This window comes from Callospermophilus lateralis, chromosome 5, assembly GCF_048772815.1.
Source record: "Callospermophilus lateralis isolate mCalLat2 chromosome 5, mCalLat2.hap1, whole genome shotgun sequence".
NCBI lineage: Eukaryota > Metazoa > Chordata > Mammalia > Rodentia > Sciuridae > Callospermophilus > Callospermophilus lateralis.
The window spans coordinates 96,469,435-96,496,717 of NC_135309.1; the positions used below are offsets into that span (position 1 = coordinate 96,469,435).

The following is a 27,283-nucleotide window of genomic DNA, read 5'->3' on the forward strand; positions in this document are numbered from 1 at the left end:
AAACACAAACACATGTTCTTTTTACTTTATCAACTTACTTCTCAAATTTCCTTTGTATAGAACAAAGCAAAATAGTTGCTTTCTGGGTTAGTTCTCATTTATACCCAAAGCTGCAAGTGGGCTTTCCTTTTCCCTGATCATCTTCTGGCTCTGAAGATAATTTTAGAAGGTCCATTATATGTCCTTAATTTTTATTTATTTTTTATTTTTTACAAGTCTCACCTTATTTGGGGGCTTCAGGTTTCTCAACACTATCCTTTAGGGCCCATTTTACTTTCTTACAATTACCCTTAGTATGTTTTTACTTTCTCCCAAGGTTTCTGTCACTTTTAATTAGCCAAGAAATTCCTTCTTGTTGGTCAGAATCAAGTTACCTAGTTGCTTTGCTGGGACATTAACTCATGAGAAACACAAGTAAAAAAACTTTTCAGATGTTTTATTTTAGCCAATAAAAACTTTTAAAAGGTGTCCAGCTATTTGAATTTTCTTTTCCAGCTATTTGAATTTTCTTTAATTCCTATACTGCTACAAGTGTTGACAAAGCATATACTAAGTAAAGCATTGTGGTATCAATAATGAATTCTGTTACAAAGAATTCACATGTGGCAGTATGTTTGGAATTAGTTTTAAACCTCTTACATAAAACACTCTAGAGCAGCTCCAAGCTTCCTATTGTGTGTATATCTGATTATTCTATTCCCATTTCTCATCCCCCACACGTTTACTACATGGAAAATAACTATTTTTATTAAACTATATTTGTCATAACACATTTTGAGTGTAATCTCAAACCAAAAATAGGAGGTGGGATAGGGAATATGACCATATTGAAGTAAAATGTCTGAAAGTCTACAAATTAGGATCTTAAAGCAGAAGACCATATAGTAAGTAGGTAAAAATATTACACTTAATTTTTGCTAGCGCTCTGTGTGTGTGTGTGTGTGTGTGTGTGTGTGTGTGGCTAAGGATGAAACCCAGGGCCTCAAGCATGTTAAGCAAGTGCTCAACCAACAGAACAACACCCCAATCCATTTTTTGCTAACCTCTAAGTAAAATTCAACATTTCCCTCAATTGTGAACATAGGCTATTAAACCATGGTGTTATCAGAAGTACCAATGACTTTTTCATCTATACAAACTTCAAATATTTTCCTACCATAGTACTAAAGTTACAAATATCTCAAGACATGATTGGTGCTCAGTACTCCAAAATTATAGATATTAGACCCTCTGCTAGATTTTATTTAATGCATTGCTACAAAAAAAAGCACATGCATAAGTACACATTTGTTTACTATTTGATTAGTGTATTCTAATAGGATTGGTTTCACTTATAAACCTATGCATTATATTTTAAAAGCATTATTCTGAAAATGGTTCTGAAGGCTTCAGCAGACTGCCCAAAAGATCCATGGCACAAAAAAGGTTAAGAATACCTATTACAGACTGGCATGTGAAGAGCATGTGGTCTGGTATTACGTTGCTTGGATTCAAATTCTGCTCTGCCACATATGCTAAGATTTTGGCTAAGTTATACACATTCTTTGTGGAATCAAATTCTTCATGTGTAAAATGAAGATCATACCTGCCTAAAAGTCTTCCAATGAAATTGATGTGATATCTGTAAAGAGCTTCACATAATGCCAGGCACCTTCAGTATGTTATTCATCTCCACATCTGCCTAGATTCCAAGAGTTTCAATCAGAAGCTATTTATATTTATTTTACACACAGATTTGGTTTGAACTCTATTGCCATTGGTTAAAATAATATTATTAAATATTGACTAGCTTCAAATGATTATGAAATACATGCATGATAAACAGAAGAATGAAACAATAAAGTCCCATATACCCTCTATACAGTTTAAGAGGGAAAAGTGTTATTTGAAAAAAGGATGAACATACAATATTCAAATTGTGACAATTTTGAGAGTCAAAGAAAGGGATATTAGCCATAATATCAGGCAAACAGGCAAACTAGTATGGTGGCAGGCAAACCTGGACTGTCTAGTCAAACCAACATGTATAATCACCATACTCTTAAGCATTTTGTATGCCACTTCCATATTCCTCCTTCTCTCTGTAGCTATAGAAAATAACTATCTTGCATTTTATGACTATTATTCTTTTGTTTTTTTATAGATTTATGTCTTATGCTCACACCCTGAAGACAGTTTACTTTCATTGGTTCTTAAATTTATACAAGTGGTATCACACTGTGATTTTTTTTTTAATTCCCATTTTACTCAATATTTTGTTAACAAGACTTAACCATGTCCAGACTCGCAATTCACCCCTTTTACTGCTGTTTTCTACGTACAAGTATATACAATATATTTATTCTAATATTGATGGATGGTGGTATAGTTTTTATAATTTTTACCATTATATGCAATAATGTTATAAATTTTCTTGCTCATATCTCCTGTACAAATTTTTCCTGGGCCATAGAAAAGGTACATTCAAGTTTATTAGATTATGTGAAGTTGTTTTCCAAATTGATTATCAACTTATACTTCTATCAGCCATGTGTAAGTGTTCTGGAGATACTGGGTGTGACGTAGTTTTTCCTTGTGATTTGGTATACATATTTTTTTTAAATACAAAATTTAAAAAATATTTTTTAGATGTTGATGGACCTTTATTTTATTGATTTATTTTTATATGGTGCTGAGGATTGAACCCAGTGCCTCATACATGCTAGGCAAGTGCTCTACCACTATGCCACAAACCCAGCTCAGTATCCATGTTTTCTTCTCTGTGAATTGCCTGTTTGAAATGACAATGGGGATGAGGGTATTATGTTTTTTCTTTTCTCTTTTTTCCCCCCTTAAGTATAGGGATAGAACCCAGGGGCAGTTTACCCTTAGTTATTTCATAGCCTTTTTATTTTTTGATACAGGGTCTCTGTAAGTTGCCCAGGCTGGCCTTGTAATTCTCTTGCCTCAACCGTAGAGTAATTGGGATTATAGACATGCACACAAAACCTCACCAAACTGTAGTAGTTCTTTATGCAATCTGTATACTAATCCTTTAACTAGTAATATTTTAGCATTTTCCATAAAAATTTTATTATGGCAAATGTTAAACATATATAATAGTTTACAGAATAGAGGAGTTGGGGTTGTAGCTCAGTGGTAGAACAATTGCCTATCATGTATGAGACATTGGGTTTGATTCTCAGCACCACATAAAAATAAAAATAAATAAATAAAATAAAGGTATTATGTCCATCTACAATAAAAAAAAATTAAGAACTTTACAGAATGGAACAAGTGCCTATTACTCAGCTTCAACAATTATCAACTTATGATGAATCTTATTTCATTTATACTATCATCCATTTCCCTGTCTCTTATTTGAAGTATATCCTAGACATCATAGGTCTACTTATAGGTCTCTTCCCTGGGAAAAACTATAAATCTGAAGCACACCTACCCACATTCTAATCATCTCAATTACTCACTAGATTAAGGTGATCTTGGATTTCTCGTGTCTAATATTCCTGTCGGAAGTCATAAGTTCTTTCTGTAGAAAATATCACAATGACCTCAAAGTATAATCTCTTTATGTGTCAAATAATGCTGACAATCAACAAAATGTAATGTAACATAAATAAGAGAAAATAGCAAAGTTTTATAAATAAAATATTAAAAACAACAAAAGTAAAAAAGATAAGACAATATGATAAAGGACAGTAAACAAACAAGAGATGCTTCAGATAACAGCAGACTTATAGTTATTAGACATAGTTTTCTTTTGTAAAAGAACTACGAGTTATAAATTTGAGAAAATAAAAGATGAGATTGATATTGGGTTGATAACTGGAAACAATAAAACAGAACCAAACAGAAATACTTGAATAAGTAACTAAAAAGATACTGAAATAAATGCTTTGACAGGTAGTTTTCAACAAATTAGAAAGAACTAAAAACAGTGAACCTAATGAAAGGTTAAGAATTATCTAGAATGAAAGAGGCAACTATAAAGAAAACAGGGGACAAAAATGAAATGGTCAAACACATCATGTAAGTGGAGTACCAGAAGATGAGAAAGCAAAATCAGTATCCAATGAGATGAGATGACAATTTTCCAAAATTAGACCTAAGAACATCAGAACCAGATTCAAGCAGCATTATAAACCTCAAAAGAAAAAAAAAAAAATCAACAAAAACACCATGCTGGCGTATCAAGGAAAAAATAAATTACCTTTAAAGGGTAAACATAAAACTGATATTATTTCTAAGAATGGAAGCCAGAAGCAATAGAATGTATCTTTTAAAATCACAAAATAGTTGCTAATTCAGTAAAAATATTGGTTGAGAATAAAACAAAAAATAAAGTTTCAGAATACAAAAACTGGGAGAACATGTGAACATGTAATACGCAAACATTCATATTAATGCACTTTCTTGAGGAAAAATAATATAATCTCAGATGCAAACTCTGATTCAGGTACTCATTACACAGAACAGCAAAAGAAAGTTTGCGTAAATATAAGTGCACATTAATTGTATAAAAATAATAAAAATTTAGGAAATACACATCAAGAATAGACAATTTATATAATATGGTAAATGAAGTTGATGTGTGCTAAGGTCCTTATATTATCTAGGAAGAGGTATACTAAATTATCTTAGAAGTTAATCAACTAAGTTCATGTTGTGATCTCAGGTCAACACTAAAAAGAATACTAAAAGATAAATAATTGTTAAGCTTATAGGCCAGAAGAGTTAAAAATAATCAATCAATTTAAAAGAAGGTAAAAAAAGAAAATGAACACAGGATGCCTGTAATTCCAGCATCTTGGGAGGCTGAGACAGGAGAACTCCAAGTTCAAAGCCAGCCTCAGCAAAAGTGAGGCGCTAAGAAACTCAGTGAGACCCTATCTCTAAATAAAAACAAAATAGGGCTGGGGATGTGGCTCAGTGGTCGAATGCTCCTGAGTTCAATCCCCAGTAAACAACCACCCCCCTGGGAAAAAAAAAGAAAAAGAAAACGAACACAGGAGAGGTAGGACAAATAAAGAAGTAAATATCATTGATTTAAATATAAACATTAGTAATTCTTACATGTAAGCAGATGGAATACTCCGATTAAAAAATATTACCACAGATTAAAAAATTTATTATTTATATTATTCCTCAGTTTAAAAACCACCCCTCCACCCCACTCACCCTACCACTGCACTTGGAATAAAACCCAAACCCCTTCCTGGCTTTCAATGTTAACATGATCTAGCCTTTCTAATCCCTTCAGCATTATTCTTCCCTTAGGCGCTATGTTCCAACTATGTAGACTTTCTTTTGACTCCTGAAATATTCCAAGGTAGATCATTCCTTTGTTTTGCATTGTCACCCTTTCTGTAAACAATGGTTCCTCAATTTCTGCAAAACAGGGCTCTCTTATCATTGAAACAGAAGCATAAATGGCATCTTTTTAAAAGTTGTTCTTAATCACATAATCTAAAATAGTCATCTATTTAGTCATGAAGTACTATTGTTATAATACTCATCTAGTACTTACCATCTTACATTTTCCTTATTTATTCATGTATGGTCAGTTACTACTGAAACATGAATTACCTGATAGGGACTATGTCTACTTTATTTACCATGGTTTTCTCAGAGTACAGAACAGTGACTGGTGATAAATATTTAATGAATGAATAAAAGTAATTTCAGTTTCCAACAGATATGGTTTTGTCTGTTTACTGCCCTTAGTGATGGTGACTCTTTTAGATTTTCCTCACAAGAAACGGTATCAAAAGGTATCAAGATCCCATTTCATATGTTAACGGTTTTTGAAAATGTGCACCGTACCACTTGTGTAAAATTTTCAGAGTTTATGCAACCAATTGATCAGATATGTGGTACAGTCATAGAAACAACTGTGGTAAGGGTCATGGAAATAAAGGAGATTCAGGGAGGCTATTCAATCATTAAAAGGTTGCAATATGCTTCTGAAAAAAAATTTTCCCCAAACTAGAAAGATGAGAGCAATATAGGTGAATGTTAAAAAGCAAAATTTTAGAAACAAAAGCCAAACTGATCTATTCTTTACCTAAATTAAAACAAAAAACAAAACAAAACAAAACAAAACCATCTGGGCTGGGGCTGTAGCTCAGCAGCAGAGTGCTTGCCTCACATGCTGGGTTCGATCCTCAGCACCACATAAACAAATAAAATAAAGGCATTCTGTCCATTCACAAAAAAAAAAAAAAAAAAAAAAAAAATTAAACAAACAAACAAAAACCCACCCTGAGCAGTATTTTGCATAAACTGGGTAGATCAAACAATAGAATACATTTCTAATAGTTTGGATGCTAGGAAGTTAGAGATTAGGGTGCCAGCATGGATGGGGTTCTGGACAGAGCCCTCTTCTTGAACTGCAGATAGCTGTGTACTTACCTTGTCCTCACATGATGGAGAGAAGAGGGAAAACATGATCACTTGTATCTCTTCTTATAAAGTCATTAATTGTATCATAAGGTCTCCACCCTCACGACAAATCACCTTCCAAAAGTTCCTATCTATTTATGTTGTGTCATTGTGGGTTAGGGTTTCAATATATGAATTTTGGGGGGAAACATATAGTCCATAAAATGCTCTTTTAACTTAGAAATTTAAACATTTTCCATTAGAAACAATAGTCTAATGGCTTTTAAAAACAGATAATATCCCACTAAGCATATATAACAGAATGTGACTAATCTTATTGTTATAAGTAAGACTGCAACTACTTTTTATCATTTAAAGTATTATGACAACTAACATCTTGTCCACAAAGAATTTTAAGGCAATTTAACTGAAATGGTCTTTGTCCACAACATTAAGGTATTTCTTATAGAGGAAGGTGGCAAAACAGAACAAAAACAAGATCCCAGTTCTCTAGGTGGTTATTGGAAAATAATATAAATTACAGGAGGGCTGGGGATGAGTCTCAAGCAGCAGCGCGCTCTCCTGGCATGAGTGTGGCCCAGGTTCGATCCTCAGCACCACATACAAACAAAGATGTTGTGTCCGCCGAAAACTAAAAAATAAATATTAAAAAATTCTCTCTTTCTCTCTCTTTAAAAAAATAAATAAATAACAGGAAAAAAAAGAAAGCATGTAATAATCACACTTATTAAATGAGAGTAAGAACAGTGAAAGGTTTCTTAGAGGAGAAACTAAGCAGTACATTTTGCAAAAACTATGGACTGAATTTTGAAAAAAGTAATACGTTTTAAAGATTGTAAGAGTTCCAGGTCAATGTGAGTATTAAGAGAGGAGGCAACTTCCTGTTGGCACTTCTAAATATTGGGGAAGATTTCTCTCAGGACATTTCAACTTTTTAAATTAAGTCCTAATAGTAAGCAACCAAGACGTTTCTCAATGATTATGCTCCCAACCCCCTTGTCAAAACTACTGAGTTTCTTTTTAATCTTCATCATTCACACCTTTTTCCCCCTTTCATAACTCTTCCCTTTCTTTGAATCTTTGTCAAAGACTTCTATTTTAAGAAATGGAAACAGGAAAATTCCTTTAAGACAGGTAAAGAATAGAAAATACTGTTTTTCTATAGGATAAAAAAGGGATTGGTGACACTGCATTAAAATATATTATATGCATTTAAATCATTAAAATACTACTTGTATAAGATTTATCATGATGTAATAAAGATAACTGTGAAACATGAATATTAAAGGATATTAACCAAGGAGTATTTATCAATGTGCTTTATACTTAATAACGAATATAGAACCCCATGGCATATAAAAAATGATAAGCAGATAACAAAAGTGATTTATTTTCTTGGTTTTACTCTGGCAAGAAGAGAATCTATCCTGATAATAATTTCAACATTACTGTCACATAGAAGGAGATGCTTTGTGAACCTCAATGAGGCTGCCAGGTTGAGGACAGATATAAGAACCACACTGTCAGAAACGAAAGAATAAGACTTCACAGGATGTGTTGTCACTGACAGGCTGATAGCCACTTTCCTTCTCCACCTTTTCTTCCTCAAGGATAGCACCAGCTTCCCACAGATCCACTAGCAGACAACTACAACCCCTCTCTAACACACTTAACCATCTGTAGATGCCCTGGGGCTTGTCTATTTACAACCTAGTCCCTACACAGCAGAAGCTGAACCCTCAGGGAAGTTCTGGATTGATCCTCAGCAGAATCTGTTTCACAAACTATTCCTCAGCCCCCTCCTGCTTCCAGCTGTTTCTGTCAGTATTCAGGATTTCTGTATCTTCCCTCCTTATAATACCATGTATCCCCTCAACACACACAAAATTTAAAGTAAAAGACAACATAACTCACACAACCAGTCTCTGAACCCCCTTTCTAATATAAAGCAACTGCTCCATGCCTGCTTCTTTTGGATGGTTCAGACCCAAGGTCTTTGGGTCATTTACGACATTCATATCATTCCCTCCAGATACTCTGGTCAGAAGGGTGAAACTGAAAATCCATAACCATTTCTAACTTCTGAAGCTTCTTAGCTTCCGGCCTCAGTTCCAACTTCATGACAAAACTTGACACTACAGCAAAAAGAAATGGATGAGATTACAGATAGCCACAACTTAAGTAAAGATCCCCATGTACTTCTGGGTTGATGGTGCTCTGCATTTCAAGTCTGCCTCCAGGAATATATCTCATTATAATAAAAAGGCATAAAGAGTTGACTGGGGGTAATTTCCTTTCTTTCCACTTGATAATTTCGTTTCCTTTTTTTTTTTTTTAATAGCCAAAAAGAAAACGTCCATATCGGAATATAATGAACAGGTAGAATTCTCTTCCTGGTTACTCTGTTCTTCGTAGATGTCCTTCTGGCTCCAGCTGGTGTCTGAATAATGAAGAAACTTCTCACGGTCAGATTCCATTGACCTGAGGGAGTAGAGCTGGACACACTAAGACAGGAAATGAAAACCACAGATGGACAACAGGTCTACCGAGAAGGCGAGACTCCCCAAAGGGACGAAATCAGAAAAGCGAAAGGGTACAATGAGACAGGGCACTGGCTAAAAGCCGAGGCAATTACGGCGTTGTATCAGGAAGAACAAGACCCAAATGGTCTTTATCCTCACTAAATCCGCTGGGTAAAGGGGTTGACTCTCACCCGAGCCACCTGCTTGTACTTCCGCCACCTCCCAGAGGGAGACTGCGCTCCTTTCAAAACCACCCAACCTACCTCAGAATCGTCTTAAGCGCGGCAAGGGCGCTCCGCCCGCCCACCTACCTGTGCTGCGCCTGCGCCTGCGCCTTCCCCTCACCTCTCAAGGTCAGCACCACCCCCAGCCCCTAACCTAGCACCACGGAAGTTTCTTTAGAGGACATCCTACGTATTTTCACCTCTGCGTAGCGTGGGGTTGCCGGCGTTCAGGAGGAGGAGGAACTTCCTGTCCCGCGCAGGCAAACTTCCGGCAGAGCCGGAAGACCTTCTTCCTCGCGGTTTCTAGAGGTTCCCCTCTGCAACACCGGCAGGGGAGATCCGGCGGCTCCGGGGTGTCTGGTCCACTCACCGTCCTTGGCACCATGGTGAGTTCTTCTGTGAAGGCAAGAGTAACAACTGTGGGAGAGAAATGGCCAGGAAGTCTCCTGTGAGGGGAGGCGGTTGAGTGCCCTGCTTAGAATGGAACTGGCTGGAGCACCCGGTGAACCTCTGTGCAGGACCCACTACCCGCCCCAAGTGTCAGAGCTCCTGAGGAATCTGCATCCGTCTTGACCAGCCGCGAGACTAGGAGGGCGGAGGGTGGGAGTGGATCTGGCAGGAAGTACCTAGTGGGTAGCCTGCCTCTTCGTGGCCCATCAGTGTGTATGGCCCGTAGCGCCAAGTGTACCCAGAGTTGACCTTGCCCAGCTCATCACCTCCTCCCCGCCTTCTTTTTCAGCCGCAGGACAGAGACCGAGAATTAGAAATACCTTTAGTGTTTCCAAGTGAACACAAAATCAGGTTATCTTTCAAACTCAGCCATTTCAGAATTGGAAAGGATGTGAAATTTAAAAATCCCGATTAGTAAGAACAGATTTTATTCGAAAGGAAAAATCCTAAAGGTATGGAGGAAAGATCTATCATAGTAGAGAGAATGCCTTGATCATGGGATCAGCAAGGGTCTCAAAGGTTAGACAAAAAAGTTCTCTTTTATAGGGCAGGGTAATAACGCTAGAAAGAACCACATATGGAGAAGTAAGATGAAAGACTGGTGTTATGATGGACACTAACCAGAGAATGTTTTTCTCTGAGGCAACCTATTTTGAGGAGCTGTTAACAGTGGTTTGTATGCTGTTTCAGACTGAGTGCAAGCCAACGTCCAGGGACTTCTAGGAAGAGACTCTTAATCAAAGTCTGATTAATAAGCTCTTGTTTTCCATTGATTGGTTGTGACAAGCAGTTCAGGACGTCATTTATGAAACAAACAGGGAATTTGGAGGGTCTAGATCCTGGCTTTGTCATAGGTAAATTCGCAGGAGCTGGGTGGAAGATTAGACTGTGAACCTTATTTAAGTTCTATGGGGAATGGTGATTCTATTTCTGTAAGTCATTTTCTAGAACACAAAACGATGGTTTTTATTTTTATTTTTTAAATCTTTGTTGTTTCCAAGATCACAGGGCTCTAGCATAGTTTAAAACTGTCAAGTTACTTCATGGTGTGAAAGCTTTTAAATCCTCATCTGCAGGGCTTATGCCTTGGAATTTGGCTCTAGTCAGCCATGATTTTTTTCAGGGCCAAATATTGTCAAGTTTCATTTTGGTTATTGTGTGATGATTAACTTTTTAATGACTTAGAAAATGAAATGAATGTAAAACAAAGATCTTCAAAATAAGATCCTGTGCACTCTACCAGATAACATATATCCCTTTAAGCATTATGTTTATGTATTTTATTTTTTTAATGTTTATTTTTTAGTTATAGCTGGACACAATACCTTTATTTTATTTATTGATTTTTATGTGGTGCTGAGGTTCCAATCGAGAGCCTCACATGTTGGAGGCCATCACTCTACTGCTGAGCCACAACCCCAGCCCTCTGTTTATGTATTTTAAACCTCAGTGAATAGTATGGTTTGTGTGTCTTAAGAGAGGTTTTTTTTTTTTTCTTCGCATCAATGAAATTAGACAAAGAAAGGGAACTGGTAGGAACCAAATCTTGATCAACCATTCTATCTTCTTGAATATTACAGACAAATATGGGGTTCAGAAATAGGAAATTATTTACTTGAGGTAGTAGTCTGAACTCAAACTCTCATCTCATTTTCTTAAATTTAAGATCAACTTTTTATTTCTTGGTCTAAAAAGTTGAAGATGGTGTAATTTAAAATCCTTAAATTCATCATAGTCACAAAGAAGCTGAATATGAACTTGTTTCTTATGTTCTGGAATAGTAGCAATAGAACCTTTCTCCTGCCAATTCAAAAGAGGTAATTATATCTTAAACAAATGTATTCTTATGCTTATTCTTAGAATGTTTCAGTCTGGGGATCAGATATTTGGCTGTGTTCATTCTGGCATTGCTTATACTTCAGAGCTAATTACTTGACCCTATCTTTCCTAGATATGAAATTGATAATGTCAATATATGCAAGTGTAGTCAGAGCCTGGAATTCTTCAAAACAAAAGGTTTGATGACTTAATAAAGTGAACATATTGAATTTATTTAGGATTCAGCTTGGTTGAAGTGACAACATTTTTTACATTGTTTAGACCTAACGATGTATTAAAAAGGACACACTAGACATGAACTCAGGAGATCCAGATTCTGCCCATTATTATGTGAATTTGGTAAAATCACTCAACTTTGATAAGGATTCCAAATTTCTCCTAGATAAAAGAAGTAATAATTGATGGGGATTAAAGCACCATCTAACACTTTTTTTGCTGTGCTAGAGATTGAACTCAGGGCTTTGCACACAATAGTCGAGTGTTCTATCACTGAATTAAATCCAGATCTTTTTTATTTTTTCCAATTTTTTAGTTGTAGATAGACAGAATCCGTTATTTATTTATTTTTATGCAGTGCTGAGGATCAACTCTAGTGCCTTACATGTTTTAGGCAAGCACTCTGTCACTGAGCTACAGCCACAGCCTTCTCCTAAGCTTTTTAAATTTCATATTTTGAGACAAGGTTTCCCTAAGTTTCCCAGGCTATCCTTGAACTTGTTACGCTCCTCACAGTAACTGGGATTATAGGACCATGCGTTTGTGCCTAGCCTAATTCTTACATTCATGATTGTGGGGCTTCACTTTGAACTTTTTTTTTTTTTTTTTCAGAATAGAAGCATAATTCAAATTAAATGAAGTTTAGTCTTGGTTTCTACTGTTTTTTTTCCTTGCCCTTTTGTTTTCTTTAGTTTGATTCCTTTTGTCATTTCTTTTTATTTTTTACATATCATGTAGGTAATATTTGGAAATTTTTTGTTAGGTTTGGCTGAGTACTTCAATGTTGTCTTAAATACTACTCCAGAATGTAAAGAAACTCTGGGGACATTTTTATTTTATAATTTAATCAATTATAAATTCATTCTGTTCTCTGATACAGATGCAGAACAAAACTCCATAGATGCCTGTGCATATAATAAAGTCCTCATGTTCTGAGCAAATAGCAATAGGATTTTAATCTAGACTAAAAATACTGAACTCACTCATAGTTTTTATACTTTCAAATTGTGAAAATACTCTAGAAAATTTATTAAAGGAATAAAACCATTTGTTGTATTCTTTTAGAAGATTATAGACCTCTTTTTAATAAAAAATCATCATTCATCATAATCTGTGGGAGAACATTAGGTAGATTAGAGCTAGCTCCTGGAATTGTAGGTATTTCAGCTCATTTTATCTATGTAGCATCCTGTAATAACTTTTAAGCAGTGATCTATTGGAGTAAAAACAAGTAGTAATCTTCTGCCATAGTTAATCAGAATTAATGAGAAAGTTTTCCTTCAGAGAGAAGGTAAGGAGGAGTATTGGGAAGTGAAAAGGTAGTAAACGTTATAAGAGAACTACACGTAATAATTTCAAACAGTACAGAAGAAATAAATTAATTCTAATTTGGGGAGGTCATGTAGTTGGTAACTTCTACTGAGTTTTGTAGAGTGGATTAAGATTCTAGCTTTTTAAAAATTTATATATTTTTAGTTGTAAATGAACACAATACCTTTATTTTATGTGTTTTGTGTGTGGTGCTGAGGATTGAACCCAGTGCCTCACACATGCTAGGCAAGAGCTCTACCACTGAGCTACAACTACCCAGTCCCAAGAGTCTAGCTGTTAAACACAAGTTTACATAATGAATTACTCATGATATTTGATAAAAATGCTTGCTGGGGCCCCATTATTGTGGGGCGAAGTTTCAGAATCTTTAAGTCTGAAGCTCGCAGTCCTTAGACCATCCTTACAAGAAAATATAGATATAAGAAACATTGAGAAATTAGAGGTGTTTTTTGTAGCTGAGTGATACTTAGATGTGAAGTTTGAAGAATGGGTGCTGTGCGGACTTTAGCATTTGCCATAATAGTGGCAGAGATTTGGTTTTCTTACCAGACCTCTGCCTTTGACTTCTCTCTGCTACTTTCCTAAAGAGGTTTAGGTAACAGAATATTAGAGACTGTTCCTTAGTATTTGATTGATTGAAGGTTGGTTCTTTTTTGAAAAATTTAAATTTGTTCTTTTTAATTGTACCTGATAGTAGAATGTATTTTGATATATGTACATGGAGTATAATTTCCCATTCTTGTGGTTGTATACGATGTGGAGTTACACTGATCATGTATGCATATATGAACATAGGAAAATTATGTCTGATTTATTCTACCTCTTTCCTATTCCCATTACTTCCCCCTTCCCTTCATTTTTGTTTGGCTAATCCCATTCCTTCCCCCTTCCCTTCATTCCTGTTTGGCTAATCCAATGAATTTAGCTGCTCTAAACATTGTTGTAGCTATATCACTATAGTTTGCTAATTTTAAGACCTGTGGGTATAGGCCGAGGAGTGGGATAACTGGATCAAATGGTGGTTCCATTTCAAGTTTTTTAGGGAATTTCCATACTGCTTTCCAGAGTGGTTACACTGGCAGTGTATAAGTGTACCTTTCCCCCCCTACAACCTTGCCAGCATTTATTGTTACTTGTATTCTTTTTTAAGTTTAAGTGAATATGTATCTCAAGACATGGAAGGATTTCTAAAAATCAATAGTATGAAGGAAATCACAAAGTGATGATTCATAGATTTATACACTGAGCACAGGTTTATATACCTTGTATTCTTAATAATTGCCATTCTGACTAGAGTGAGGTGAAATCTCAATGTAGTTTTAATTTGCATTTCTTTAATTGTTAGTGATGTTGAATATTTTTCATGTGTTTATTGACCTATTGTGTTTCTTCTTCGGTGAAGTGTCTGTTCAGTTCCTTTGCCCATTTATTAATTGGGTTATTTGTTTTTGTGGTGTTAAGTTTTTTGGGTTCTTTATATATCCTGGAGATTAATGCTCTGAGGTGCAGGTGGCAAAGATTTTCTCATTTTGGGAAACGGTCTTTATCTGATGTTTTTTGTAAATATTTACTTCTGGTCTGTGTGTTGTTTTCTCATTTTCTTGATATTATCTTTCAAAGAATAGAAATTTTACTTGTAATCAAGTCTAGCATATCAACTATTTCTTGAGAGCATGCCTTTGGTGTTATATATAAAAAGTCAGTGCCATATCAAAAGTCATCTAAGTTTTCTCATATGTAGCCTTTTATGACATAGTTTTATCTTTTACATTTAAGTCTATGATCCATTTGATTCTGTTTTTGTGAAGAGTGTAAAGTCTATGTCAGGATTCTTTTTTTTCTTTTTTTTTTTTTTTGCATACGAATGTCCAATTCTAGCACCATTTGTTGAAAAAATATCTTTTTAAAAAATCTTCTGAATTTTTTGTTGTTGATGGACCTTTATTTTATTTATTTATATGTAGTGCTGAGAATCAAACCCAGTGCCTCACACATGCTAGGCAAGTGCTATACCACTGAGCCACAACCCCAGCCCAAAAAGACCATCTTTTATTCATTGAATTTCCTTTGCTCCTTTGTCAAAGACAGAGTAACTATATTTATGTGGGTCTATTTATGGACTCTGTATTCTGTTTTATTGAACTATTTTTTTTCTTTCACCAATACTGTACTGTCTTGATTACTTAAAATTAGTTACTGTCAGTTGTATAATTTTGTTCTTCAATATTGTATTATCTATTATGGGTCTTTTGCCTTTCCTTATTTTATTTTGTTTTCTCTTCATTTCTTTGTGATAGGAACTTTTTGCTTAACAGAGGGTATTGCACAGAACAAATACTAAACACATGTACGTGAGATTCTTGATGGCTGGAGCTAGCAAAGGAGGCAACTGGTGCAGGGCAGCTGAATTTTTGTGGCTTCTCCACTGCCTAGCTAGCTTCTGTTCTGTGGAATCACTTTTCAGGGAGGCACTCAAACATGCTATAATGCTGAGGACCCTCACATCTGTATGACCTGCCTAAGCTGGGCAGGGCCCTGGCCTTTCTCCCACATCAGGGTGGTCACACTGTAATGTTGAACAAATCTATGCCTACTCACATTGGGCTGTCTCTCTAGGGAGCCTGTGGACACCTGGTAGGGCCTTATTTAAGATATGCTTTCTCCCCAGGGGGTACTCCAATGGTGGGCCATGATCACATCATCAGCTCTTCGGTGATGCTACGTGAATGGAGTTTTATTTGAGCTATTATGCCCCCTATACATAAACCAGAGGACCTGGCCCTTTTTCCTGAATGACATTCAGCTTTTGGCTAATTGAAAATCTCAGATCTTTCCTTTATTCTAAAACCTTCCATATGTCCCCTTTGCTTTCCAAGTTAATCCAGATTTTTCACCCAGGCAGTTAAAGCAACCTATGACCCAAATTTTATCTATCCGTGGAATGGACTTTTGCCTCTCCTTATAAACTTTGGAATCAGGTTTTTTTTTAAATTCACAAAATAACTTCCCACAATGTACAACCACAAGAATGAGATCCTAATTAGAATAAGTTATACTCCGCATATGTTTAATATGACAAAATATACTCTACTGTCATGTATACCTAAAAAGAAAAAAATAAAAAGACAATGGAAACAAGATAATGTACTAGGATTTGGATTGAGATTGCATTGAATATGTAGATCAAGTTGAGAAGGACTGACATCTTGACAATATTGTGTCTTCCTATTCTTTTTATATTTTTTGTTTATTTATTTTTTTGTCATACATGACAGTAGAATGCATTTTGATATATAATACATACATGGAATGTACATACATCAATCATATTGTCTATTCTATTCTGCTGCCCTTCCTATCCTCCCTACTCCGTCTTCTTATTCTTGAACGTGGAATAGCTCTCCGTTTTTTGTTTTTTTAGTTCTTTAATTTTGGTCATCACTTCTTGTGTCTATTTTGTTAGATTTATATCTAAGACTTTTTTTAATATGTTGATGTAAATAGCATGATTGGTTGTTTTGGTACTAGGAATTGAACTGAAAGGCACTTGTCCACTGAACCACATCCCCAGCCCTATTTTGTATTTTATTTAAAGATAGGGTCTGAGTTGCTTAGCACCTCACTTTTGCTGAGGCTGGCTTTGAACTTGCAATCCTTCTGCCTCAGTCTCTGGAGCCACTGGTATTACAGGTATGCACTGCCATGCTCAGAAAATAGCATGTTTTTAATTTAAGTTATTCTTTTTTATTGCTGATGCATAGGAAAGTCACTGGACTTATATTAATTTGTGTCTTACAAGCCTGCTATAATCACTTATTAGATTCAGAATTTTTAGTCTTTTATATTATATTATTACAATTCTTAAAGAATACACCTCATTCACTGAAAATATTCTAATTTTATATCTACGTGTTTTTTATTTATATGAAACAATCGTAATTCTATTGTTATAGTAGATTAAATATCTTTTGCACTTTGGCTATAAACTTATGATTTAGTAAAGTGTGGAGCAGTTTTTTTAAAAAAAAATATACTTTATAGTTGTGGATGGACACAATACCTCTATTTTATTTCTCTATTTCTGTGTGGTGCTGAGGATTGAACCCAGTGCCTCACACACGCTATGGGAAGCGCTCTACCACTGAGCTACAACTCCAAGCCCCTGAAGCAGTTTTAACTATTGTTAAAACTGTTAGCTATTCTTATATTGAGACTCAAAAAGTTAATCTTAATATCTGATTGTAATTTTTAAAAATCTTTAATTAAGATATGAAAATCGATGGTTTGTATTTCTAAAAATGACCTTATGAAAAGTAAACACATTGCATCAAAAGTGCTTGAATTGGAATCAGGTGATCTTTATAGTTTGGCTCAAGATTGTATGATTCTGAGTATATAATTTGTGCATGTTGTTGGTTTGCATTTAGTTGAATGTACATTGTGGATTCAAAAGAATGAATATTTAATTTGTATAGAATTCAAGGATATCACAAAGAAGGATTGGTTGGACTAGTTCTTTAAGGGTAAGTAGAAGCACTACAGGCAAGTAAAAAATTCACGTTTCCTAAATTTTCAAGGAAAATTGAATTTTCCTTGAAATTTACGTTTCCTCAATAATAATAGCTACATTTATTTAGCAGTTACTATTTATCATATATTGTTTTAACTGATTTAAATCCTTATGAAGTCGTTAAGTCCTGTTTTTTGTTTTTAACCTAAATAGTTAAACCTTTTTTTTTGTTTTTGGATGTAGAAATGGATGCCCAGCAAGATTAGAGTCACTTGTCCAAAATCACACAGTTAGTGGCATTGGATTTTGACTTCTTGCCTACTTCTTGGCCACTGTGTGGTCTGGCCAGCCTGATTATTGTTCAGCTTTGATAAGTTTCATACTTAAAAGGTTGCATTTCAAGGTTCAGTACCTTATAAAAACATTGTTGGTATTAATAAGTCTTTCTTGAAGGAAATTGCCATGAAACAGTAGTTGAAGTAAGAATGCTGGGTGATAAGTCAAGTCCACTCTGTTATATTAATTGAAATTCTTGATTTTCCTTTATAAATATTATCTTATATAATCCTTATAAGGAAGGGATTATTATTCATTGTCACTAGTAATAAAATGTTAGATTTGTGAGTGCCAATGATTTAGTGTGTATTTAGTTAAAATATTGCATCATAGATGGTTAAGATCTGTTTGGGATTTTAGAGATATATGCCATGTCTTGTCATTTTGTAGATAAGGAATGAATCAATGAATGCTAGAGCTTTCCTAATTACTGTGTAGCTAGTTAGTAACAGAACTACATTGATCCTAGTGTTTAATAATTCAGTGCATTTAAATATTCACAATGAATGCATTTACCTAACAGTTAATATTAAGAGTACACATTAAATTTTGTTGGCTATTTAAATTTTAGAGTTAAGATAAAATTTTTATTTAAAATGTGTTTAATGAAGCTTTATTAGTATACTAACCAAAGTTATAATATTTAGTTTGTTTAAAAGAAAGCATTTGTAAGTAGGTTGCATTAAGTTGATGAGATGATTATCTCAAAAAAGATAATCTTGTCCTTTGAGAGATGTAGATAGCATAATATATTCTCTTTTGCTCTTAACACAAGTGGTTTTCTTCAGGCTGAAGTTGAGTGTTTAACAGTCATACAGTCATGAATGTAATGAAAAATCGGGGGCATATTTATGCTTTATCCTTTTATTTTATCAAAAAGTAAATATTTATTCAACTTACATTGAAAACCTGCCACATTAGGTACTGTCCTGGGAGTGGGGATGGAATGTAAGAAATGAACTGAATACAGTTTTAGTGGGAAAAGGTGCCTTACACTTGTGGTCACAGTTGAGTATAACTATGGCTAGTTTGGAGGTTTACTTATGATTTTTTAGTAGAAAAAAATTTTAGTACAAAGTGGAAAGTCAAGGATTTTTTTTTTTTTTTAAAGGGGAAGTGAACGTTGAAGACAAATAGAAATCGGTCTCAACAAGATGATTTGTTTCATTTGGCTAAGAGCTCCTTCAACTATAGACCTGTAGGGATATTTTCTACAATGTCAGAAAAATACTCTTACAAGTAAAGGAAGAGTGGCAGAATTTAGGATGCCTTCTACTGAACCTTTTGTTTGTTACTTACCAGTAGTATAATGAAACATTTGTGTGCCCTGGCTAGAGATGAAGTGACTTGTTAAAATCTTTTAAAATATTTTATTCTTTCTTAATGTTTTAATGGCTGTGTTTTAGATGAGATACTGCGTAATTTATTCATCCAAAGTAATTGTGGAAAATTATCTTTTAAAATAAGTGTATATTAATTTTAACAAATATCTTAAAATGGTTTATGAATTATATTTAATTAGAATGCTGTCTATCCTTGTAAAAAAGTATCTATCTTTGCATTGTATTTGTTAGTCTTCATTTCCCTTATCAACTTACATTGAGGAAAATGTTTTCTCTTATTTCTAAATTTAATCAAGTTCTGGTAAATGATTCTACACGATCATCTTCATCAGAAATTCTGGAGCTGCTGTTTTTGAATATAGTTATGTCAAATTCATGAATTCTGTTATATTGTAAGAAATTTAAAAGAAATTTAAAATATTTAGGCATTTTATGAAGGATTATGTTTTTTTTTAACTAAGTTTTAAAATAAATACATTGAACTTTTTTTTTCCTGAATTAGAAACCACAAAAAAATTATGCTTGTACTTTTTTGCTTCAAGAAAATGTAAAACCTTTTTTTCTATGAAACATTACTGGCATATTAATTGTATAAATAATTGAAAAACCCATGTGCTTGAACTTAAATCCTAGTTGTTGAGGTTTTATGAGTAATTCTATTTTTCTGTTTCTAAAATAGGTTAAACTATATGGAGTTGATACTTTATATGTCAGGAAAGTTAATGTCAGCACTTTCATGTGATCCAGTCAATAACTATATTAAATATCAATAGGTGATTTTCTTCTTATTTTTTGTTGCTTTGCCAGTAAGGTATTTCTGTTTTCTGTTATTTCATAATTAGCACAGACTTTTTTTTTTTCTTCCTTTTTCCAGTCCAGTCTACTGTATCTGTAAGGACATGAGCTATGTTATAGAAAAGGTCAGGTTAGCCCATATAATTATATTAGAAGTGGTCTATGGGGAAGACTTCTTGTATGTCCATGATTATTTTTATACTACTTTTACCACCATTGGCATTATACAGAAGGACTTCTTTTGATTAAATCTAAATAATTCTTAATCCTATTAAATAATCTACTGCAGTTACTGTCTTAAAAAACCCACCTTGAGTCTGTTGATCATTGAGGTATATGCTCTTACCAGACTGTTCATCTTATTTCTATGCCTCCTTTTTAGTCACATAGATAATATTGGTAATTGTTATTTTATGACATTTTTCTCTGTCTTCAAATATGTGGTTATTCTTCAAGGTCATCTCTTGTTCTTTGTCCACTTGGGTGCTTTGTTTGACTCTTGATTAGTCATATAACTATCTTGGATTTTCCTATTTCCATGACCTTTACAAGGTCCTACCTAACTCCAGATTACTCATTTCTTATGTTGTGCCTGATCTACTGAATCATGCAGGCTTGTCGTTGCTTGGCAGTTATTTATTCAATTCCTGTGTCCCCCCCCCCCAAAAAAAAAAAAACAAAAAAAACCTCATGGCTTTCAGCTGCTCTTCCCTTTCTTTATAGCTCAACTCCCCGGCCCATTATGGTTATTAGGAGATGATCTGAGAACTCTGAAATGCTTTATAAGGTGTTTTGCAAAATAACTGTCTCTACTAGGAAATAAGATATCTGGAATCTTGACCTGTTTTTTTCTACCCTTGTCAAGTTTATATAACCATGAAGAGTTTAGTTTCAAAATTAATACCTCTCCGTAGATACTTGTGCTTCCATGTAGTGGGACCGACAAGGTCTCATAAATGGTTTTGGTCTGATCTCTTCATGATCCTAAGTGGTGGTATTGGTTCCTTCTGTTTTGCTTTACACACACATATATGTTCAGATATATACATGTGTGTGTGTCTGTGTACACACATATTTTAGCAACTGTCAGATTTTCCTCTTATTGCTTACTTTCTCCAAGGAATAATTATGCCCATTATTTCTATTGTATCTTTACATGATCACCTGAGTTTTATCCTTATCTACTGAAATTTTCCTTGCATAGATAATTACTATCCTCATTATCTTCATACCTATTTTCCTTAAAAAAAAATCTAATTCTTTTTGATTTTGCACTTCTGCAGCTGTTTAGCTCATGTTTTTAATAGCGTTGCTTGGACTATTTTAGTGGATTTCTAATTAAGCTACTTACTTTCTATTATTTTTACCCTTCCTTTATTTTTTGGCAGTGCTGAGGACTGAATGCAGGACCTGTGTCTGCTAGGCATTCACTTGACCACTAAGCTACACTACCACCCAGCTCTTTTTCCCCCACCGTAGTGGCAGAATTACCCTTCCAAAATTTATTTGATTTGGTTACTTCTAGAATAAGGTCCAGGAATTATTTCCCAGTACTTGCAGGAAAGTCTATTATGTATGACTTATACCAGCCATGTAGAATGTTTCCTTATTTATGGTTCATGACAGTTTTTTTCGTTTTATACAGTTGGGTATATCTGCCTAAATTTTTTTCTTCTTATTCTGACAATGGGATATATTTTTTAACCAAGTCAGAATAGTTTAGATGTTATCTCTGAGTCAGTCTTTTCCAGACTGTGAAGATTTGATCACTGCCTTTAACCTGGAGTGTTCCCATAACACTGGGCACTGACCTCTACCATATCACTTAGCACATGTGGCTAAGTGATATGGTAGAGGTGGCAGTAAAGGGTTGTTAACACTAAGAATCTGATAAAATCATCACATGATGAAAGAAATCAGTTATGTCCTTTTGCTTTTGAACTTAGATGTGAATTGGTTCCAAGACCTGCTATAGATTACATTGTAGCCAAATCAACTGTATTTATATATTGAAAGACAATGATTTTCCATTCAGGGAACACAGCCCAGTAAAGGGGTGGGAATCACAGGGTGACCCTAAAGAATTGGAAACATTAAAAAATTAACATTAACATTTTTAAAATGCAGTGATTTTTATTTAGATATCTGAAGAGCCAGTCTAGAAAAAGTTGAAATAGCAGAATTGAACATATTTATCCAAAGCTTTCTGACATTTGTAATATTTTGCATTCTAGAGAGGTATTCTATGTACAGTGTTTTTCATCATACTTCAGCACTAACTAAATGAAATATCCTTCAGTGGTATTTGATGCTTTCTGCTGTAAATCTACTCACCAGACAGCTTGGTTGGCTCCAGTATGTTATTAAGACACTAATTAAATAGAAAAATTAACTCAACTTGAATATCTGAACTACTAGTCTATATTTTACTGTAAATTAATTGATAACACTCTTAGAAATCTTGAGTATTTCTGATTGCTCTCATACTGATTGGTCATCCTTAGCATGCCAACACAAGCATGTTTTCTGTATGTGCTGAAGCTGAGGATACAAGCCAGGTCCCCTTAGAAAGCCTGAGTCTTGTCAGTCCTCTTTCTTGAGTTTTGTTTAGGCTACAACTTTCCTATCAGTTGCTCTAGAGTTCTACCAGTCTTTTGAAGTAGACTTTGTCTTTGTTCATTTCTCCTAGTTTCAACCACTTTTATCTTAGTCTTAAGTATTCTCTTGAATCAATCAATATATTGTTATGTCTAGTTTCTTTATATGTTACTGGCATTATTTCATCCCCTTACCCTGCGTATTTAGAAGACTTCCAAAGTGATGAGACATGTAAGCTAAATACCTCTTTTTGGTTTTAAAGATTTTCAGTGATCTAAAATTTTGTCTTCATCTTATTTCTCACAGTTACTTGCCATTTTGTTGAGCTAGACTTTTTGTTGTGTATGCTATTTAATGTTCACATTTATCTTTTATCTGAAATTTCCTTCATTTTACTTTTCTATGATTTCAGTTTCCATCTTAAGTCTCATCAAATAAATGAAACTGTTATACCCAATTGTTAAATTTCTGTAACACTTCTTGTATGGAATTTGGTGCTTCAATATTGTCTTGATATATTTGTTGTTAACTAATGTTACTCTTGGATTTTAAATTTTATTAAGACAGATTTTTTTTTTTTAACAGTAATGCCATGCATCCATTCAACACACATGTGCCCTAATTACTATGTGTTCTGAACTTGAAATGATATTCCTTCAGCTGTTTGGGATAATACAGTGAGTGAAAACCAAAACTTTTTTCTGCCAGCTCCCTGATAACAGCCAGCAAGATACTAGGTTTATATTAGGTAGATGGCATATTTCTAAATTTTAATTTTCATTGTTTTTCTATTTATACATGCAAGTTCTATGGTGGTATAGTTTGGATTTACAGTGATTATTAATATTATTTGAGATATTGAATAAGTTATCACTATGTGAAGGTATGTATAGTTCTTACATATAATTTTACCACCAAAGTAAGAGAGACTGCACCTCTATTTCTTATCTTTAGGACCTGAACCTTTTATACTTGGACAGTTGTCCTAGTACTGCTACTGGGCTCTCACTCATTCATTCTTGACTTGGGAATCCACAACTATTTTTCTTAACTTTCCATCAGATAATATTGCTTTTCATGGGATTCCTCTTGTCTTCAGGTTAAATTCTAAGCCTGATAGTTTTTGCCCTTCAGTATCTGGTTTTTGTCCTAACATCTTTCTATGTGAAGCTGATAGTAGTAATTATTCACTAAACTGAGAATGCTGTCTTGACTCATACTTTACCTTCCAAACAAAAAAACCTTTCACATTTTTTTTGCCCTCAATAATTTTTCTCTTTTTGCTGTGTTATCATAAACTTCCTATCTTCTCATAACTTGGCTATATAATATTCTATTTACTATCCCAGTGAACTGGCTACTCATTGATGGCAAGGACCATGCACTTTCTCCATGTTGCTAGTGATCTATGGTCCATGCATGTAGTTTGTTCCTCAGTGGTGATCATTAAATGCACTAGATTAGACTTTAGTGGGAAAAGCATTAAGCTGGACATTAAGTGTTTGGGTTCCAGATTACCCTAACTGGGTAGTTTTATGATCTTGGTTGTTTGAATCTCCTTTATCTCATTTGTAAATTGTTCAGGGAGTATTTGTTTAAATATTTAAAGTATGCACTCTTAAGATTTATGTGAACCAAGATTGAAATGACAAAATTTACATCTTCTTTTGTAGTAAAAATTATTTGAGCATGTCTAAGAAGTCTGTCTCAACATATCTAGCTGTCATTAAAACATGTAAAAAATCAAGAAAACAAAAAGTAGGAAGGACATTAGATAACATTCTTTTTCATTTATCTCCCTTCCAACTTATTCAGAGAGATGATAATTGAAACCATTTGGGTTGGTCTGAGTCCCAAATTTACATGCAAATATGCTTTCTAATGGTAAACAATGCTTTGTTTCAATCTGTTTGTCAACAGGAGAACTAGTTTAATGAAACATAACAAAATGTCAACTCCACTGAGGTTGACACATTCAAAGCTTGAAATTTAAAATTGCACCATTTATATTTAGGTTTTGAGGTTTTATTTTAAGTTTTGACAAACCAGGAAAAAACTGTTATTTGGTATATTTCATTTCTTGGAGAAATGTTTAATTTTTATTGGGAAGAATTTTTTAAACTTACTCAGAAACTATTACTGACAAAAATTGAAATGATCATTCTTCTAGACACTAAGGGCAAATAACTTTCTTGCTCTTCATGGCCTCAGGTTAATAGATGTGGAAAGGTTGAAACCTAAGTTACCCCAGTGTTTCACCCTTCTTGGGTCCTTATGGGCTATTTCATAAATGACTTTTCCCAGTCCCAGTTATCAAGAGTCAGAACCTAGGGGCAATGAATCCAGACAGAAACCATCTCTTAGGTCAAGTTATTGTTCTCAAGCCTTAATAAAACTATTAAGGCTACTTGAGTCAATGACCCATATGGTTGTGTGCTTTGAGACTTCAAATTTGATGGACTTTGTAGCTTCACTGAATCTCAGTTTAGCAATTTTCTATTATTAAATTTATGTTTTAAGTTTATGGTAAAATTGACTTAAGCATTTTCCTTTATTTTAAAGTAACAAAAATACTCAGGAAATTTGATCTTTAAACATTTCAGATTCTGCTTTTTTGTAAACTCAAATGTACATGCATGGCAAAGGCAACCTTGGGCAGTTAAGACAGGTCATTAGAATTCTTTTTGAATTTTAAATGGCCTTTTAACTAATTAGAGACAGTACTTTAGTATGTTAATCCTTGATGTGTATACTGTGTGTATTTCATGTTAATGTCTTAAATGTTGATTTAGGTTCAATATTAATAGTATATTGGCCACTGTGGTGATGCATACCTATAATCCCAACTACTTATGAGGCTGAGGCAGGAGGATTGCAAGTTTGAGGCAAGCCTGAGCAACGTAATGATATGTAGAAGATTGGAATATTTCTATTATATAATAATGTATTTATTTATTAGCATAGTACACAGGTGAAGTTTTGGTAAGTTACTTTCAGCTTCACTTAAAAAGAGTTACTTTCAACCCTTTTTTAAAGTTTCACTTAAAAAAGTTACTTTCAGCTTCACTTAAAAAGCTTCACTTAAAAATGGCATATAAAATAAAGCAACAGAGCAAGGTTACATTTTGGCATTGCATACTTTTTAGTTACATGTTAATTACAACACTGAAAATGTACCAGCTATACTGTGGTGCCTACCTTTCTTTGTGGTAAGTCTCTTTAATTCATCCTTTGTCTCCATATTTGGTCAGTCTCTTGAATTCTTTAACCATATCTCTAGAATGTATTTCCTTTCTGGTTACCAGAGATATGGATACAGTTTAAAGCATCATTGTTTCTGGTCTGGATTATTAGAAACATAATAGACATTGCTAATTCTGGTTATTTCAGTTTTCTGATTTTTGTTAGTTTTTGCCTTAATATGGTTTACATCTTTAATAGTGGGTCTATTAGTATCATCTCACTATGTTTCGTGATTTGAAGGAAGGGAAAAGAGTGGGTAAGATATTCCCCTTCAGTTTATCACTTGCCATAATATATATCTTCTAGATCAGACTTTCTGAAATGTCATTTATTAGCTGTGATATTTAGTGAATGTGACTAAGATATGGTTTCTGCTATTTAATAGCAGAAATACCTACTCTCTAATAAGATATTATATGTCTGTAAGAGATTGCACTGGATGACCTTGAAGAGTCTTTTCTGATAAATGATTGGCCTTTTACTAGTAATTTACCAGAAATCTATAATAGCTAATATGTTATCCCCCATGATAGAGTCACCTCTATTTTTTTCCCTGTTAGTCTTCTGATTTTGTGTATATTATTTCTTTATGTAGAACTTAGATTTTTTTTAAAAAAAATTTTTGGTATAAAATCTTTTATAACTTGGAAGATTAGTAATGTTCTTTGAAAGACTTTTTTATTGACATTTTTCTTCGAGTATAGTAGTGATAACAACTACAATAAACAATGACAGATAGTACTAACATGTATTTATTACTTGTATTTATTGCTTGGTTTGTACAAGGCACAGTTTATATCATACTTTGATTAGGTAGTTTGATTTATTAATTCTGCCTTACAGAAGCGGAAACAGATGCAGAATATTTGAATAATATACCCCAAATCACACAACTAATAGATAATGAAGGGATTGATGGGAGAAAAGTAAAAGAATTATTGAACAATATTAAAAAAACTACTCACTGTAAGTAGGTAAAGACAGTATGAGTTCAGTTTTCTTTTTTAGTAATTTTCAGGCCAGGGATGCCATCATACTTAATATAGTGGGTACTCTTAATCATTTGCTACCAATGTAGAGTTAAAAAATAAAAAATATATATATATAATACTTTTACTTTTTTTTTTTTTTTTTGTACCAGAGGTTGAACCCAGTGGTGCTTAACCACTGAGCCCCATCTTTTTTAATATTTTATTTTGAGACAGTCTTGTTCAGTTGCTTAGGGCCTTGCTAAGTTGCTGAGGCTGGCTTTGAATTTTTAATCCTCTTGCCTCAGCTTCCAGAGCTACTGGATTACAGGTGTGCTGCTATGTCAGGCACATATTTATTTAAAGTTTGCCAAATTAATATTTTAAGTATGTTGAGTAAATTAGAGAAAAATGAAGAAATCACTATTTTCACTTCAATTTGATACCTTTAATTTTCTTTTTAGTTTTATTGATTTTATTTTTTTAAATACACGACAGTGGAATG

The 27,283-nt window shown here is 33.9% G+C and overlaps 1 protein-coding gene and 1 pseudogene across 5 annotated transcripts in view; one reads left to right on the forward strand and one right to left on the reverse strand.

Annotated features, from left to right (window-relative positions):
• Nucleotides 1-9,533, reverse strand: part of LOC143400469 (U6 snRNA-associated Sm-like protein LSm2 pseudogene) — an 80,151-nt pseudogene extending 70,618 nt beyond the window's left edge.
• Tmem161b (transmembrane protein 161B) overlaps nucleotides 9,409-27,283 on the forward strand; it is a 64,371-nt gene continuing 46,496 nt past the window's right edge. For 3 of the 5 annotated variants that reach the window (XM_076856035.2, XM_076856036.1, XM_076856037.1), the window contains exon 1: nucleotides 9,409-9,534. In XM_076856035.2, coding sequence (XP_076712150.1) covers nucleotides 9,532-9,534 — 3 coding nt within the window. In that variant the 5' untranslated portion in view covers nucleotides 9,409-9,531. The remainder of the gene's footprint in view (nucleotides 9,535-27,283) is intronic. The other 2 variants (XM_076856042.2, XM_076856039.2) reach the window with 1 other exon arrangement.